The following is an 18,811-nucleotide window of genomic DNA, read 5'->3' as shown; positions in this document are numbered from 1 at the left end:
TTCAGTGAATGCTGTGAATATTAGGCTTAAAGTGATAATCTGTGACATTTCCATATAAATTAATTCCCATTTTGCCACTCTCTGATGCTGATTAATGTAACACAGTGGTGATTCAGTTCATTCCCAGTTCATGAACGCTCTTTCATTTGCTATTCAAATACCTGCCGTTGGGCAATCCCCTGCTGCACAGTAAGTGATGTGCTTTGCATTCATGGGCGCAACAGCAGTTTGTTTTGGAAAACTTCATCAGCATAAAAAAGGAAAAAAAGACGTCACAGTACCGCCCACACTGTTTGATTGACAGGTGATCTCCGGGAAGTGCAATGCAGAAACATGCAGCAATGAATGCTGAGCACCAAATATGTCACCAAACCAAAAAAAAGGAGAGAGGGTGGGTGCTTTTAGTGAGGCATCTGCCGTTCCTGTATTGCGGCCGACACTTTTAGCTGCCAATCCGCTCCAGTGGCACTTTGGAAAAGAGAGCTGGCACCATTCTGGCATAAACTGGCAGATTTTCTGTTAAAGGGATATTGCACCACAATTTGTAATATTTTTTTGTAATGACATGCCTGTTGGATGTTCAAAAAAATTATTAAAGATATTGTGATAATAGACTTTCCACATCATTTTTTTCATTGCCAGGAAGTCCCAGTGAAGGTTTTTGAAAACATCCTGAAATTGAATCTCTCTAAAAGTTGTAAAAGAATGTGACAATGCACAAAGACCAACAGCACACTTATAATTACCACCAAACCACACTGGCCTCCAAATACAATAGGCTATTACATTACACATATTTAAACAGACACAGCAGCAAACACGTCTCTACAGCTCCGATGCCTCTGGGGGAAGGTGCATTTCAGGTAAGAACATCCAATGATTTAATTTGAAAAGGCAATTTAATTGGAAGAGCAAACTAAAAACAGGACCGAACTGGATAATGAATTTGACTGAACACGCTTTCCTTCAACAGCCTCTAAGCATAATGGATCAAAGCTACAGAAGACCTAGGTGTGGGCTGCAAAAACACTTGAGGCTGATGAACCACAAAGAGGACATAGATCTCCAGCGTAAACTGCACCATTTGGAAATAGAGTACAAGTACACTCGCAAAATGCTGCAGCAGACAAGAGACTCGCTGATGTTGGAGCACAGAAGAGTGCTGATGTTAAAAACGTGTGAACCGAAAGCTACAGTCAACAAAAATATGAAAGAGATAGCCGAGCACAAAAAAGCTGAGACTGACTTGAGGGGGATTTACACGTCTGACGGCAGGAGATTTCATTCCAGTAAATCCCAAAACCATAACAGAGGATCTGAGCCACGGGGAGAAAGGCGGACTACATCAGCGCCACCAGCATCCGTCAAACCCACGGGCAGCGTCCAGTGGAGCCTCTCTCTCATGCAGCTGAAAAATATTGCAACTATTGACTCGATATCAAAAAGGGAACTGGCCAGCCAACAGCAGCATGCCAGAGAGGAAATGGAGAGGCTCAAATATTTTCAGAGGGAAGCTTTACACCAGAGGGTCAAAGCTTTCATTGAAAAGCTCAACGACCCAAACAAAGCAGAATTACTTATGCAAACTCCATAGAGAAACCTGATCGTTTGGAGTTGGTGGCACAACTGTGTTTCCTAGAGACAGTTTTGCAAACACAACTTAGAAAGAGTTTGCAAAATAAAGAAAAAGAAATAGATTAACAGATAGTGTTTTATTATTAATAATGAGAATAAAGTATGTACATTATTTTTTTTATATAAGATGTAACAACAATGCTCAGTTTTGTACATATACGATGCATCATGCCCAATGAAATTAAACAATATTCTCCATCTTCCTCATGGTTACCAAGGCTTTGTGCACAGGAGTCTCCCTCAGCAGGGTGACATTTTTCTTCCATTGTGGAGAACCAGGAAGCTCCTCGTCTGCAAAAACAGCACACATTACAGAGAAAATGAAGTTACAGGAGCCCATGCCTTTTGGCGTTGTTGTATTTTCTAGTTATCCATATATCTCAACTGATAAACTTATGTAGCAGCTAATTTAATAACTGACGGATAATGTAATAACTTGTCAGAATGTAATAAAATGAGTTGAAAATGTAATAAAACCTGTTATTGTAATAAATTCCTGGATAATGGATAAAATCGTATTATCACATTAAACTGGCATTAGACTTCATAAAGGGTGTAACATATTTTTAACTCATAATGTAATTATACTATTGACTAATAATATGACCGACTCGTAGGAATAATAAGAATGTAACAACTACACTTACTACATTACTAAACAATACTATTATATCAATATCCAGGAATTTATTACATTAACAAGTTTTATTACATTTTTCGACCCATTTAGAGGAACATTTAATTTCATATTTATGCATTACTACATTATCAGCTGCTAAAACCTGCTTAACCATAATCGATAATAACTACAGTACAAATAAAGGTGGTGGTTGACTGGCTTTACATGTGTGAGTCTGAGTCTATGAGAGTTATGTTTATGTTTATAATGTATGTAAATACTTAAGTAAAAGACTTATATATTGAGTTATGATGGATTAGAGCTCAAAATGGCACAGTCCCAGTGCAAAAGTCTGTTTTATTCTCCATTTTCTGGCATTGGCTACATCGTTGTATCTACAATACATGATTTTTAGGGTAAGACATCTCTTTTATTACAGATTATATATGCTACTGTGGCATAGCCCGCTGTCTGAGCTGGTAAACCGTCCTACAGTTTATCAATCCTACCTTCACATTCAATGCTGACCCGCGTGGGAAGGCATCTGGTGTGGTCGGTGTAGTCCAGCGTGCAGAGAACAGCAGTCTTCTCCCTCGGCACAGTGAACATCAGCACCAGTATGGAACACAACGCATTGCTCTCCATCACTTCAACAGACTTATGGAGCTCCTGTGAACAAACAAAAGGACAGGGCCAGTGTGTTATTCTTCCTGAACAAACAGCACACATACTATCCTGCTATTACTATCATAATAGTTTCACTTCCTATGAGAAATTATCACACATTTGAAATGGTACACCCAGACCAAATCAGTGACCAGTAGTGTAGTCAAAAAGTATGCATGGGTACAGAGAGGATACCCAGATCCTCCACTGGTCATAATACAGTCAGAGATTCTACACACCTACCATTTCAAAAGTGTGTACTTTTTCATTTTACTTGTTGCCCCTTTAAAGTAAAATTTTACTTATCCATAGAACAAAATGACCATATGTTGGGGGTTAATGTTGTTGTTGACCAATACCAGTGATTCAACAATTGGCCAGATGCTGAGATATCTGGTTTTAAAACTCATTGTCCAACCCTAACTCTCCATTTTGGACCAAAAACTCTCCATCCATTGGAAGTTAATGACACTCTAAATTAATGCCCCTGTAACCTTACCTCCTATTTACAGACAATTACCACAATATGTGAAATGACAGCTAACCTACAACTACACAAAATGTATAATCAAATGTGTATTGCGACTGAACAATAATATTTGTTCTACTTTTCTGCACAACTAGACCTGCCAATCATCAATTTTCTTTTACATACTTTTCAAGGCTTTCTAGGCCTGTGTAGGAGGAACCCACCTATGAGCCTAGTTACCATTGTCTTATATCGGAGGATGGGGTCACAGTACACCCACCTCAACTACTACTGTCAAGGACCTTGTAAATAAAATATTATTCAATTGAAAAAAACAAAGCCTTGGCACCTTAACAAGCTTCAACTGTTGCTTGCGACCGGCAAAGGCATTGAGATGCTGGCTCAGGTCGTCCAGAAAAGCCCTAATGTCTTTCTGCATGTTGCTCTGTTCAGCGAGGCTGTTCAGGGGGAAGAACGGGGGAATGTTATGGCGGCTGATCCTCAGCGTCGCCGTCAGGTCTATCTCCACGTTGTAGGTGTCCAAGTAGACGCCCTCGTAGGCAGTGGCCAGTGAGACGCACACTCCTTTGCCTTGACGAGTCTTTATAACGTCGTACCCACCTAGGGACATCAGCGAATGAAAGAGAGGGAGGGAGGGAAAAGAGAGAGAGAAAGAAAAATTGAGAAATATAACCAAGTATGTATGAAAAGAACCTAGAAACAAGCAAAGTGATAACTGCTAAAGGCTATCTGGTTTGCTAACTTTGGGGGAGTTACTGAAATGCCTCATTGTCAAATATATGATACATAATAAATACGTGAATTAAATGAATAAACAAATAAAGAAACTGGTTGGCAGTCAGTACCAATGAGGTGATGAGCATGCAGAAGCTCTTTCAGTTGTGTATGTCTAGCCATCAACCGTAAAAGCTGTGAGTTCTCTGAGCCATCATCCATTTCCTCCTCCTCTTCATGTGTATTTTTGTCCATAGTCGTCCTCAGGTTCTGGAGACACTGTGGCAAAGAGGCGTGACAAGCATAGAGACAAAAACAGCCTCACCATCACTGCTTCAAACAACCAGGAAACATCATTTGTACATTTGACCCTGTGGCTCACTTTTTTGGTACCTTCAACTCAGCTGGCTCAGTCAAAGTCACCTACCTCAAAATGATTATATCATCATGAAATAAAGGACAAATGTTCTTACTGTGTGAGCTTCTATGTTTGCCTTCAGTTGGTCTCTTTGTATGACGAGCGCCTCCATGGTTGCCTTCAGCTCCTTCAGACGATTCTGCTGCTGAGGAGGTTTGGCGTTTCGGTTCCTCGCCTGCACTTCCAGCAGACTCAGATGACTCAAAACACCTGGGGATAAAATACTTCTATCAAACCACAGACCACAGCAATAACCAACGGTAGCAGACTGACTGACTAAGCTAGCTAACGTGAACTTACATACTGTACGGTACCAACGCAGCTAGCGTTAGCTAACGTTCCAACAAACTTGACAAGCTAGTTAACTAACGTAACAGTTTGTGTAATGTTAAGCTGGCTAGCCACGAGCAAAATCACCTTTCGTAGACTCTCCCTCCATAGTTTGAGAGTCACTTTCTTTATTTCGTGTCTGATACTGAGCCAGGGAGGCGTAAAGTTCCGCTATCCTGAATTTATTTTAATTTTGGCGGCGGCTGCAACGTCATTCGTGACGCTACAGCTTCAACCCCGGAAGCAAAATCAAAACAACGCTGATCACATGGCGCCCCAGCGACCAAGATTAGCCGACTGGTATTGGCTACATCGTGTATGAATCTGCACACAACAGGCGATAGGAAATTTGATAAAAGTTGATCGGATATAAAAAGCATTCATATTATTGTCTGACGTTACTGTTTTCTTGTCGTCGGGATCACCAAACTAGTTTTTTAACATGGCGCTCTTGAACGCCACCCAGTCAGCATGGTGCCAGTGACAGCCCCACTCACCTCGTTGACATGAGCGGTTAGTAAAGGTGAGGCTTCCTTATGAGTTTCCCGGATCAGATCTTACTCACTTCTCTAATCAGACCCGTTTCGGGCATGTTACATTATTTTGTCCAAGTTCATTTTTTGTTAAAGGTAATGTGTTTTTTTCCTTAATGAAGTAAGTAAGCTGTGTTGTCTAAGATTTTAGGTCACGGAGTTCACAGTAACATTACCTACGCAGCTCATATTTGACATCAGCAGAGGACTAACAGCATTAATACTGTGTGTTGGTTGTACTATAAGGTATAATGGCCGACGAGGTGTCCATTATGCAAGGGATAATGCCCGACGAGGTGGTATAACAGGAATTAATGGACACCCTGCAGCCAATCAGAATCGACTATTCACCCAGACCATGGTATAATGCTGTGCAACCGAACGAAAAATCACTGTAATATTCCTATAATATTCACACAGTGACTTATAGTGTGGCTATGGTACTCAACAGTTAGTTTATAGTGACCTTGCTGTACTTCATGGTATTGTCTCCTGCGGTGTCCCCAGGGGAATGTGGTATTTGCATAGTATCCTTCTAAAACTTATTATAGGATTAACAGATATTTTTTTCCATACAGAGCAATAACGGCATAATAAGCGAATTTGAGAAAAGTGACTTCAAAGCTTCCTGTCACTCAGAAACTATTGCTGGCAGCATTTATGGGTCTTATGGTTTTGAAATCTAAATCCAATCACGGCCTTTGACCTTAAAAACACACAGAAAGTAGTTGCTGTTTGTCTTTGCAGGGCAGCATGCACAAAGTCAGCAGGTGGCAGATTATATTGGTAGAACCTCCCTCTGTGCCTTTCCAAACCAGTTATTATTTTTGGATCGCCACAAGCAGGGTAAAGTTGACAGAGAGGGGTTGTGTGACCTTGGCGTCTCATTCCAAAGATTGGAGCTTAATGTCTCATGCAATAATGTTTTTTTTTTTCTGCAGCAAACCTTCAGGTTCAGATGACGGTAACGCAGTGATCTGATCTTTCTGGGAAGGAATGCACTGTGTAATAGCTGCTCAACTGGATGATGAGGGTAGGTTTGTTTTTGATGCCGGTTGGTTGCAGTGATTTAGCTGTGATTGTTTTATAAAAAAGGCTAGATGTAGACTTATATAGCAGGCTGCAACTTTTAGTGTGTGTGTGACGTATATGTCCCCAAAACGTACTCTCTCACACACAAATATTTACTCAGTGTTTCCCTTGTTCAAGGCTGCTTGGATCTCCTGACTAATGGGTGTGGACAAAGACACTTCTGATTCCTCTAAGCTGTGTAACTGGAGGAGAACTCGACTTTCTCCAACCGCAGCCAGGACTTGGAGACTATCAAGATGGACCCGTCTGTCCAGAAGTACTTCACTGTTGTTGACTATGTAATATTCGCCCTCTTGTTGGCCGCCTCCATGAGCATAGGGGTGTACTACGCGGTTTCGGGTGGCCGTCAGCGCACGACGCAGGAGTTCCTGATGGCGGACAGGAGCATGCGCTGTCTTCCTGTTTCCCTGTCGCTCATCGCCTCATTCCAGTCCGCTGTGGCCATCATAGGAGTTCCGGCAGAAATCTACGCTCACGGTACTCAGTACTGGTTCATTGGCTGTGCCTATATTCTGGGCCTCCTCATTCCAGCCCGTGTTTTCATTCCAGTGTTGTACAGACTGCATCTCTTCAGTGCTTACCAGGTATGCCTGTGCTGATTTTCTTTTTTGCAAAATATTTTAATTGAAAACAGTATTAAACGACATAACAATGAGCATATGGGTGTACATTTTAGAATTTTTTACTATATAAAAGAAAAATGACAGTAAGGAACACACACATTACGCACATAAAAGAAAGAGCAGAAGAAAAAAACAGCAAAAGCAAAAGTACAAAACCCCAAGAACCCAAACACACCAACATTTACACACCCCACCCTGGCTCAGTAATAGTGAAGAGTACGCATACACATAACAGAATTTACCAAACCAGCCCTTAGTCCGGCAGGACCTGCAAGTCTGTAAAATATGATAAAAAAGGTTGCCATTTGTGAAAAAACTTATTAGTGTATCCCCTCATTGTATACTTAATTTTCTCAAGTTTGAGACAAAACTGTCTTTGAGCCACTGTGAAACAGAGGGAGGGTTAGGAGATTTCCACTGTAGGAGAAGGTGACGTCTGGCTAGTAAAGATGTGAAATTAATCATTTCTTTTTGTACAGAATTCAATTGACCTGACTCATCCGGGGTCCCAAAGATAGCAATCAATGGACAGGGCTGCAGCTGTATTCCCAGTATGGTAGACATTATATTAAAATAACCGGACCAAAAATTATGTAACCGTGGGCAGAAGAAAAACATATGGCTCAAATGACAATGCGGGTTCAAACATCTATCACATTTATCCTCCACCTCAGGGTAAATTTTAGACAGTCTTGATTTAGAAAAATGGACCCTGTGTATAGCCTGTGCTGATTTTTGTGGCTGTCACTGATCTGGTTTGAATGAGAAAGTATTTGGCTTCTGCATCTCCTTCAGATTTCACGTTGTTTTACAGTATCTTGAGCTGCGCTTCAGCAAAGCAGTGCGCATCTGTGGAACTCTGACCTTCATCTTTCAGATGGTGGGTGCTACACTAGTCATGATGAAGCATTAAAATATAGTAAATATGTCTATTATTTATTGCATTCATGTTTCTAGAAAGACTGATTTTTTTTACTGTGCCACAGGTTATCTATATGGGAGTTTGTGTGTACACTCCTGCCTTTGCACTCAATGCAGGTATTCAAATTTCATATTTTGTATAGGCTCAGTAAATTTGAGTGGACAAGGTTTTGTTCAATGTGTTTCTCTGTTTTCTGTTTAGTTACAGGATTTAAATTATGGGCAGCAGTCTTGGCCACTGGATTAGTGTGTACATTGTACACAACTATGGTAAGTTATTTGGAATTATTTTCATAGTTCATACATGAAATTTGAATTTAGTCACTTGAAAACTGAAAGCTTTCCGGGTTGAAACTATATATCACCACACACTGCCTCATCCAGACTGCAGTCACAGCCATTCTCTCATTGCTTTTGCTTTAGCATCCTATCACTCCCAACTCGCCTTTCTAATTCTGTTAAAGGGCCTGGTGTGGTGTCATGCACAACGTCAGTCTCGAGGGCCTTAGGGTGACTTCACCCTACTGCATACAAGTCAAACTTTCCTGCAAGAATGCAGCACTCAGGATCCCAGGGAATTACATTTCCAGATGGAAAGCTCTAACTTATGAAAAATAGATTTGATAGATGTTAAATCTTCAAGGAACTTTGAAAAATGCGGTAATCTTACACAATGATTGATAGCACAAAATCTAAATGAGCTGTGGTACTTTTTGCAGTATAGTAGCTACCTTTAGTCCTGGGTTATCACAGATATATAAGATTTTAGTAGTGAACTTTTCACTTTCTGAAAGCCCTTGTGTTCTATCTATCTATCTGTGTGTTGTGGGCAGGGTGGACTGAAGGCTGTTATCTGGACGGACGTCTTCCAGACTGTGGTGATGTTCACGGGACAGCTGGCTGTCATAGTGGTGGGAATACAGCAGACTGGAGGAGTGTCTGAGGTCTGGAGTAAAGTGTTGGAAGGGAACCGCATCTCCGGCCTTGAGTGAGTCCAGAGTCCCTGTGTGGAAGACAAACATTAGGGCTGAGTGGAAAAAAAAATCTGTACAGCAATGCGTTGTGATTCTAGCTTTTATGATTCTGAAGCAATTCTGCAAATCCTGATATCAATACTTGTAACCTATCCTAGGATGAACATGAACTCAAAAAAGTAACATCATCTGTATGCTTTGCCATTCATTATTAAAATACTGTGGTCACAATTAATTTACATAGGCACCTGACTAGGCACTATCTGGATGTTTTCCAATAGCCTGCAGCTACATTTGACAGAACTGATCCTGTTTACTGGCGTGTGGACAGTATTTAAATTAATAAAATAATAATAATAATTGATTACATTTATATAGCGCTTTTCTAAGTACTCAAAGTGCTTCACTGTAGCATGACCTATAGTATTGGTATTTTATCATGAGTTCCTCACCAACATCCAGACACTATTTTCTGCCATTTTGAGAGAGGTTTTTGTGGCACCCTGTTGCTTTTACAGTGAATCAATGCAGGACTGGACACTAAACCTTCCTTTAGACCTGCCATACTCTACGCCAGTGATTCTCAACCGTGATTCCTTCCTCGAATGATAGATAGAATAGATATTATGAGATAAGATAGATAAGATATACTTTAATTGTTGCCTTAGGGACATTTGTCTTGGACTCTGTGCTGTAGTTCCACAGTGTGCAACATAGCAAAACAAACATAAAAAAAAGATTGAATAGTGAATGATGTATGTAGAGTGATACAGAATGTGTAATCCAAGTTGTCAGTATTTCTTTACACCAACGTTTTGACAAATTCCTCTACATCTATTTAACTTAGTAATTAAAGTGATTCTGATTCTGCTTCTGATAGATGGTATGTCTGTTCTAGGTCTGTTGGTCTAAAGTGTTAAAGTTTATCTTTGTCTCTCAGCCTAAACCCAGATCCTACAGAGAGACACACCTTCTGGACCCTGGGGGTGGGCGGAGTCTTCCTCATGCTGTCTCTGTACGGAGTGAACCAGGCCCAGGTGCAGCGATACCTCAGCGCCCGCTCAGAGAAAGAGGCCGTCAGGTACTGCAAGACGCCCGCTAAACTGCAGGAGGTTCTCAGATTGTGTATAAAGCTTTCCACTAGGGGTGAACGGGGTAAAATGAACCACTTTTTGCATTTTGTGCTGCTATGGCAAAATGTGTATTTATTTCAAACAGTAATTGCTGTGTATCATATAATTATGGAACATTAAAACAGTTTCTGTAGCTAATACAGTTTTAGAAGTGTGACACATTAAAAAAAAAAAAAGGTGGTCTTTTGGCTCAACTTATCCCACAGTGGGGGTACGTTGAGCATAAGGTAAGGTAAGCATGAGAGCGTAAGTGATAGTTTCTCTTAGTTTAAATAACAGTACAAGTTGGTTTAACACGACTGTCAACACAGTGTGTGTGTGTGTGTGTGTGTCTCTCTCTGTCTGTCTGTCTGTCTGTCATAACCTGTCCATGACAATTCTCCTTTGTTGGTTTGCTGAATATATTTCTTTATCAGTGGTCAGATCAACTTTCCCTCTAACACTTCCTTCACTGCTCTTTTTTAGATCATTCAGTGAGACTGAACCACTGTTTTGCATCTGTAGTCTAGTGGCATAATGACATCTGCTCTGTAATATTAGAAACTACCACTTGAGCATATATATGTGTTAAAAACTACATTTTAAAACAATATAGCTGGTCCCATGGCTGAACCTGCCCCAAATCTAGTGGCACATTTGACCCCACAGCCACCATTTTGACTAAACTGCTTCTCACACCAACTGAGGACTACAGTTATGCTAAGTTTATGATCTCATATTGTATCTTATGAAGCCTTAAAATAATATAAAGCTTCAAAGCTGCAATTTTTTTTCCATATTATTAGCAGTCAGTAAAGTCTTGCAGCTATATTACTGTTCTTGTCTTTATGCCTTCCTGTAAGCACAATGTAAACTTTGCTTTTAGATAAGCAAAATATAAATATGTCAGAAGACTTGAAGAAGGGATTGATATATAATAAATGCTGCTCTTAAAGTAGATCCACAACATTTTTATATGAACAAATGTTTGTTTTGCAACTCTATTGCCAGTTGATATTACACAATACTGAGATTCAACATACTGGCAGTTCATGAAAGCTTTTTCATTTGCTCTTGGGTGTCATTTAACAAAACAGGATGAGCAAGTCGGACAGATAACTTTAAAACGTGATATCAAGTGTCTTCTGAAATTTTGTTTATTATTGTCAGTCATCAACATGCACGTATTCATACTCCTTGTACCTTTCAGCTTTTACAAAATAGCCTTCCTACTCTTATAGTATTCAAACTCTTTCCACCTTCCAGCTGTTACACATAAGCCTTCCTACATATTTTCTTACTTTTGTACTTGTTACTATTATGAAATTTTAGTACATTTCTAACATTATTGCTTATCACTTTGACACTCATTACAGCTCCTTCACAGAAGTGTTTTAAACTGCCACATTTCTCACAGTTTTAACATTACATTCACATATTATACTTTGCTTCAGCCGTTTCACTTCATGTTCAAAAACACGCACACACACACACACAGCTGCTGGTATGTATATAGTACCAGTACTGGTACCAGTAAGTGCCAGTGCGTGTATAGTCTCCCACACGCACTACACATCAGTACACATCCACCCACATACACACACACACACACACACAACACACAACACACAACACACAACACAGATACAGCCATAGGATAAGAAAGAGGGAAAGAGGAGAGTGATAGACTGGTCACAGACAGCCAACAGAAAGGGTGAGCTGTACCCACACTAAACTGCACCAGTGCCACAGTTTGCACTCTCAGCAATCACACGCATTTTCTCCAGAAAATGCACCTTTCTAGTTTTGTTTACTATTGTCAGTCATCAACATGCACGTCATCTTCCTAAACCTGATATTCAAACTTCATTTTACAGATTCAAATCAGTATCATCAGATTGTAACATAATCTTTATCAGTTATCTGGCTAACCTTTCTTGCTTTGTGAAATAACCGCCTGCTGTCTGGCTTCTCTTTCCAGGGAAAAATCCTCTGTTGCACAGGAATTGATGAGTGTGTTTTTTTCCTGAAAGCAGCAACAGCAGTTTGTTTAGAATAAATAGAAGAAGAACTGGGAAAATCCAAGGAAAAAGACGTCACAGTACTGGACATAGTGTTTGATTGACAGGTGATGTCTGGGATGTGCAGTGCAGAAACACCACAGCAATGAGCGCTGAGCACAGAAGATGGAGACCACATGTAAGAGGAACTTGCGGATTACCACTTTAACTGCTGTTTCTTTTCTCTCTTGCCGCAGGTCTTGCTACATGGTGTTTCCCTCGCTGCAGTTGGCCCTGGCGCTCAGCTGTGTGATGGGACTGGTCATGTTTGCGCGGTACTGTGGCGAGGACCACTCCGACAAGCTGGGCACCTCTTCAGGAGACGCGGTGAGTGAGGGGGGGCTAGTTCCTGTTTCAATGTCAAAAAACACTGAAGGATACAGATAGAGCTGCAACGATTAATCGATTAGTTGTCAACTATTAAATTAATCGCCACCTATTTTGATAATCGATTAATCGGTTTGAGTAATTTTTTAAGAAAAATAAGTCAAAATTCTCTGATTCCAGCTTCTTAAATGTGAATATTTTCTGGTTTCTTTACTCCTCTATGACAGTAAACTGAATATCTTTGGGTTGTGGACAAAACAAGACATTTGAGGACGTCATCTTGGACTTTGGGAAACACTGATCCACATTTTTCACCATTTTCTGACATTTTATAGACCAAACAACTAATCGATTAATCGAGAAAATAATCGACAGATTAATCGACAATGAAAATAATCGTTAGTTGCAGCCCTAGATACAGATAAGAATGGTGCACATATGCCCCGCTCTATTTCTATGGGCAAATCAAAAAATCACTTTCTGTGGCAGGTTTTTCTGTGCTCTTAAAATGTAGTATGAAATGTAGTATATGGTGTAAATATTATATATATAATATATAACAAGCTGGCAAACTTCTGTACAAACTTCTGTTCAAGAGAGGAGTCATGTTTGCCTTTTGAGACTTTAAGAAAAAACGTTTTAATGGTCATGCTGTTGTTTGACAACCGTGAAAAGGTAACGACAAATTATTTACACCATATACAGTAGATTTCATGTAAATTATTAGAACACAGAAAAAACAACCACAAAATATATTGATTTACTGTTTTGCTCATAGAAATTGAATGGGCTTTCACACTTATACCGCACTTTGCAGGCGTGGCCTTTTTGCCATTCTTATCTATGTTTCATGTTCTAGGAATCAGGGATGTGGTTTTTCTTTTTTCACGGATTTCTTGTGTTTTTCCTGTTTCCTCCGGTTTCCTACTAATTTTCCCGGCACTTTCCTGCTTTCCTGATCCTTAAGGATTAGTGTGAAGTATTAGACTCATGTTTATGCAGAGCTATGTAAAGACTCCTGACTCTCCACAGACCCACAGTAGAACTAAGATGCCGTTATGTCATCATGTTCAGTTACCATAGTGACAGCAGGAGTAGATGCACAATAGTATGTATTTATCTATTTATATTATAGTATGTCCTTCCAGCATGTACTGTATGTACTATATACTGCTGACTTTGGACTGGATGCTTGGTTTTCACATTGTCAAGGAGTTGTATTATTGTATATTTTATTTTCCCGTGGCTATTAAAAATGTTGCAACAACAAAACTTAAAGTTGAAGCAAAGTGTGTGTGTATTGTCCATGTTTTCCACAGATGGTGTTGTACTTTGTGATGGATATGCTGCAAGGTCTTCCTGGACTGCCTGGACTTTTTGTTGCTTGTTTATTCAGTGCAGCTCTCAGGTATGGGACTTTCCTCAGTGTCAATCTGAAAGAATAACATGAAGTTTTGTATTGAACCTAACATTAATACTTGGCTCACATTGTGCGTTCATGTGCTGGTGGGAAAGTCCGACATCCGGGACTTCCAAGACGGCTGATAATCAGCGTTGCATTCATGTTATTTTGTCGGAAAATCAAACCCAGAAGACATACAATAAACAAACACTGACATCCTGCAGCTTAACAAGTTAATAATATGCGTGTGTTTTCTTACTGTTGAGTGACACAAAATTGATTTTATCGGCTTGTTAAGAAGGTAAAAGGTCACCATTGCATCATAACTCAGAAACTCGGGTGGCAAAATTTTCTCTGAGTTTCCAACTTAATCATCCGACTAGTGGAAATTTGCTTTTCCGATATATCCGATAGCACATGAATGCACAAATACACTGTAAATACACAACGTATGGTAACAATGCTGCCTTCTATGGCACAGAGCGGCTAATTCTTTTTAGGCAGGTTTAAGTGTCTCTAGTATTTAAAGGATGGCATTGCTTTTTCTCTGCAGCACCATCTCGTCTGCCTTTAACTCTTTGGCCACGGTGACGATGGAAGACCTCATCAAACCGCACTTCCCCGCCATGACAGAAGCAAGAGCAACGCTGCTATCCAAAGCCTTAGGTTAGCTCTTTGAAGGCTTTATTCTTTATATTTGTCTTGCAATTATTATCCAAAACAGTTGTGCCCTGTCTGTGCAGATATTACCATTAACTGATATCTGCATGACGTAGTGTAGGATACATCATATGGGGTAGTAAAATGATAAATACGTTATCTAAAGTTCAAGCTTCTGTCTCCTCATTTAGCGATGTCCTATGGGCTGCTGTGCCTGGCCATGGCATATGTAACTCACTTGATGGGTGATTCAGTTTTACTGGTAAGCACACAGGCTATATGATCAAATAATAACCAATATCTCTCACCACATTTGCATTGACTCTTGACTCCTAGAGCTGAACAATTAATGAATGAACGTCAGCAATTTCCAAATCGCAGAGGCTGCAATGCATTTCTTAAGAGAGAGAGGCGTCCAAACTGGATTTCTGAACAAGGTGTTTCAGTACAATACAACTACAATATCGGTGAAAACCTTTCATCATACTCAAACTCAAAACTTTTTTGCAAAATCACTTTTCTTTAAACAATTCTAAAGTTCTAAAAAAAAATGATGTCAAGTAAGACTGATGGTATGAATTGCAGTTTAAATCACAATTGCAGTATTCTGTGAAATAATCGCAATTAGATGCTTTTTGTCGACATCGTTCAGCCCTGCTCTTGATATGTTTGAACTCCAGGTGGCTTTGAAAATCTTTGGAATGGTTGGCGGTCCTCTTCTCGGCCTGTTTTGCCTTGGGATGTTCTTCCCGTGGGCCAACTCCACTGTAAGTTGAAGGCTTGTTTTTCATTGGTTGTCTAATGGGATCTGTCCTCCTGAAAGCTTTTGTTTTGTTGGGTTTTTTTTTTTTTCCCAGGGTGCGTTGGCAGGCCTCGGGGCGGGCCTGGCCATGGCTTTCTGGGTCGGCATCGGGAGCATCGTGACTCGAAGCTCCGGCTCCAGATCCCTGCCTCCGGACTGCAGAGCCACGCTGCTGTCGGCGAACGCAACCGCCGCCGTTCAGACTGCGCTCAGCACCGCTGTGCCCGCCGCTCTGAGGTGAGACACACAGCGCTACAGCAGCAGCTCGTCATTCATCTTTGGACTGCGGTCGTTAAAGAGATTAATCGCCTCTGTTTGTTCTTTATCAGGCCCACCGGGCTGAAAAGATTTTATTCGTTGTCCTACATGTGGTACAGCGCTCTCAACTGCTTCACGGTCGTGCTGATCGGCCTGATAATCAGTTTCCTCACAGGTAGGGGCTGAGTTCTGAGCAGATGAATAGACAATCCAATACTTTTTTTTACAGTAGATTTTAATGTAACTTTATGCATTTATTAATTTATTTTGAGGCCCAATGAAAGAAGAGGATGTGACACCAGGAACCGTCTATCCCTTGCTGGGGAATCTGCTGTTTTTTCTACCTGAACACCTCAAACGGAAGCTGTGCTGTGTGACTCCGCTGGGGCAGAGAGTGAGTAAAACCACCCAAGAGATTCTTTCTAAACTTGAGATATCCGCAGAAAGAAATGCGACACCTCCTCTGACAAAATGATCACTGGCGTTAAAAATATAACCCATGATTGAATTTTAATGAAGTAATCAGTTGTCTTGAGATCTCTTCTTACAAAATGGTAACATTTTAGAGGATGTAGTCAGTTTTTGTGTTTTTTTTAAATGCTGAGCAATGTCATCAGGTAACTTTTTTCCCAAAATGGATAAGTAGAGTTTTGGAATGAAACCATTAAAGTAGTAGCAGCTGTCCACTATTGCAACAAGCTGAGATCATACTCAACTGTGTTTTAATTAGTAAGTCCCATGTCAAGACTTCTCAATGTCTGAGGTAATTAATTCGTAGCCCATTTTCTGCCTCTTCCCTGTTTTTAAGAGAGTTCACAAAGATCTGAACTATTCAAGTCCTAGTTATGAATAGTTGCTGACATCATTCAATTTGTCTACCTGTACCTTTGCTGCTGTATTTATTAATTTGTTTGTTTGTTTATTACAGCCATCAACACAACAAAGGCAGCCTTCACAACACAAGCAAATCAATGGACTGTCCGTCCCAGAAGAGGACGGACCTTCACAGGAAGAGAGGGAGAGTTTTCTTCCTAACTCTCACTCAGCTTTTGTGGAGCATGAAACAACTGTGTGATGTCATATTATCTGATGTCAGACAACACTAAGCACTTGGACTAAAGAAAGATGGACAATTTTGGTTAATCTTTTGTTGTTTTTTGTGTTGTCTTCCCTTTGTGATGATGACGTAATTTTACATTTGCACTGTCACATGAAACATGCTGCAACAAGACCAAAGCTAAACAACTTATGTTTTCTAAAGTCAAAGGTCTATCGAGTTCATATTATTTTCCACGGCAGAGAGATTTCATTTTGCCGCCGACTGACATCTGCCATGCCCTTAAGACAAGCCACAGCTGAGCCTTGCGAGTCTATTACTGTATTGCTGATAGTCAGAGATTATCAGTGATGAGCGGTAGAACATGTTTGTTTTTATATATTCATATTTGTCAACTTTAGATGCATGACCACTCTGTACACGGTAAAGATGCTTAAAGGTCCAGTGCAATGAGAATTGCATTTCTCAGTTTCATGGTATAATTTAACAAAGGACCTGTTAATGTAAAGTTACCCAAATTATTATAGCTGTCAGCAGTGTGAAAATTTGACTAGCAGAGTCAAACGGATTTAGAATTCCACTTCCTGGTGCAAATGATGTCACCTACAGTACACCCAGGTTTTAATGAATGCTCTGATTGGTCGACAGTATGCATACTTAATCAGGGGGCCCATAGTCTGCCCATAGACAGCCAGCTGTTACTTGCCAAACTAGCCACAATCTCTGTGCCTCCATTGAAATTCAAACACTGGATATTTGTTCTCCAAAGATAGAAATATTGGCACAATCTTAGAGAAAGTTCGACTCTCACTCAATTCTAAATGCTTTCTACCATCTAACCATCAAAAACTGAAAACAAATGATGCTCCTTGTGTTAGAAATCAACATCAAACTTCTCCAGACTGAGTTGAAATCATTGCACTGGATCTTTAAGATTCAGTCAGGTACTTGCTAGCAGGACACTGCTGTATACACATAAAGAATACACCGTTGTTATTGTTGAACACACAGTCTACATGAGAGAGAATCAAGACGTTTTATACTCCGTATATACTTGATACTGTATACTAAATGTTCAGTACCACAGTGGCTGTGTGTCATTTCCCCTGTGAGACGGTGCCTCGCTTTTTAAGAATGTATCCGAGTGAATTGTGTGTTCATGTCCAATGCCGTTCTATTTTCTAACAAGGATTAAAGAATGATTTTGTAGTAACTCATTTTGCATCGTTTCATCCTCTTATCCTTTTAATTTTCTGCAGCTGATAAAGCATTTAATTCATATGGATTGGTAGCCTGTATGGTAAATGTCACATCCAAAGGGAGAGCCCCATATTTATAAGGTATTTATTTTTATGTGAGTGTTTACTATTGTGGCGTTTCAAAATCTAGATTCTTACCACCACCTCCTACTTAACACCTAAGGCTGTAAGACTGGGCAGTATTACAAAATCCATCCTATTAGTTGTCATCATAATTAGGGTTCAGCGGATATGGTTTTACTCATACTGATATTTTTAGACTTAGAAGAAGTTGCCAATAGCCAGTATTTTGTACCAATATTCAATATCTTTAAATTTGACCATTTTATGCCAAAAATCTACAAGTATTTCAGTGTTTCCCCCAGAATTGTATTCTTGTCAGGGTGGAAAAGCCTTCATGGGACCTTCACGGGACACTTAAACTCTCCACACCTATTCAATGGTATGGGGAAACTTTGGATACATCAGCCCTTTAAATGAAGAATGTGTTTAAAAAACGCATTATTGAATGATGAATGAATACAATGTGCAGAAAATAAAATAGGAATTCACTGCAGGTTTTACAGACTGTTTTTATGTAACTTTTGTCAGGGAGAAACCTGACGAGATGCCGATATCTGATATTTAATAAAAGGCCAATATTGGCAGACCGATATATATCGGTCTGACCCCAGTTGTAATTCCCTTTTATGATGTTTACATTAACCTGCCTGTGTTCATAAAAAGCTAGATCAGTAAAAGAATGATAGAATATTTAAATGAACAATGGCAGAATAATGGACTAGTGTTGTTGATCCTAGCTTATTGGTACATACAGCATGTTTCAGGTTTTGAATACTATTTGTTCTGGACTGAACCC

At 40.0% G+C, this 18,811-nt stretch overlaps 2 protein-coding genes across 3 annotated transcripts; one reads left to right on the top strand and one right to left on the bottom strand.

The window, feature by feature from the left end:
- Window positions 1-1,713: 1,713 nt before the first annotated feature.
- cenpo (centromere protein O) lies at window positions 1,714-5,653 on the bottom strand. Of its 2 annotated transcripts, none has more exons than XM_071524458.1 (6): window positions 5,586-5,653; window positions 4,598-4,752; window positions 4,256-4,403; window positions 3,739-4,010; window positions 2,764-2,923; window positions 1,714-1,926 (listed from the first exon to the last, which is right to left on the bottom strand). In XM_071524458.1, exons 2-6 carry the CDS (start codon window positions 4,652-4,654, stop codon window positions 1,817-1,819), a joined length of 747 nt encoding a protein of 248 aa, XP_071380559.1. In that variant the 5' UTR covers window positions 4,655-4,752; window positions 5,586-5,653; the 3' UTR covers window positions 1,714-1,816. The 2 variants fall into 2 exon arrangements, with proteins under 2 accessions (XP_071380559.1, XP_071380558.1); XM_071524457.1 differs by lacking the exon at window positions 5,586-5,653 and adding an exon at window positions 4,960-5,039.
- slc5a6b (solute carrier family 5 member 6) lies at window positions 5,144-17,896 on the top strand. Its single transcript, XM_071524456.1, has 17 exons — window positions 5,144-5,395; window positions 6,347-6,438; window positions 6,615-7,081; window positions 7,935-8,000; window positions 8,107-8,158; window positions 8,244-8,311; window positions 8,875-9,029; window positions 9,956-10,096; window positions 12,385-12,514; window positions 13,834-13,922; window positions 14,470-14,582; window positions 14,768-14,838; window positions 15,257-15,343; window positions 15,434-15,615; window positions 15,708-15,811; window positions 15,909-16,030; window positions 16,565-17,896. Exons 3-17 carry the CDS (start codon window positions 6,734-6,736, stop codon window positions 16,709-16,711), a joined length of 1,875 nt encoding a protein of 624 aa, XP_071380557.1. The 5' UTR covers window positions 5,144-5,395; window positions 6,347-6,438; window positions 6,615-6,733; the 3' UTR covers window positions 16,712-17,896.
- Window positions 17,897-18,811: the final 915 nt, after the last annotated feature.

Source organism: Centroberyx affinis, unplaced genomic scaffold, assembly GCF_046629955.1.
Source record: "Centroberyx affinis isolate AG114_WGS23_722 - 3 ecotype Tasmania unplaced genomic scaffold, CSIRO-AGI_Caff_v1 ptg001198l_1, whole genome shotgun sequence".
Taxonomy (NCBI): domain Eukaryota; kingdom Metazoa; phylum Chordata; class Actinopteri; order Beryciformes; family Berycidae; genus Centroberyx; species Centroberyx affinis.
Note: the sequence above shows the minus strand (reverse complement) of the source record. Positions and strands in the feature narration are given on the sequence as shown.

Bases quoted from the DNA above. Each gene is read 5' to 3' on its own strand.
- cenpo (XM_071524457.1), bottom strand. From the start codon at position 4,981: ATGGAGGGAGAGTCTACGAAAG. The intron at 4,011-4,255 runs GTACTGACTGCC...TGATGTCCCTAG, and splicing joins GCATGCTCATCACCTCATTG to GTGGGTACGACGTTATAAAG. The intron at 2,924-3,738 runs GTGCCAAGGCTT...GTTTGTTCACAG, and splicing joins AACAGTTGAAGCTTGTTAAG to GAGCTCCATAAGTCTGTTGA.
- slc5a6b (XM_071524456.1), top strand. From the start codon at position 6,734: ATGGACCCGTCTGTCCAGAAGTACTTCACTGTTGTTGACTATGTAATA. The intron at 9,030-9,955 runs GTGAGTCCAGAG...TTTGTCTCTCAG, and splicing joins AACCGCATCTCCGGCCTTGA to CCTAAACCCAGATCCTACAG. The intron at 14,839-15,256 runs GTAAGCACACAG...TTTGAACTCCAG, and splicing joins TGGGTGATTCAGTTTTACTG to GTGGCTTTGAAAATCTTTGG.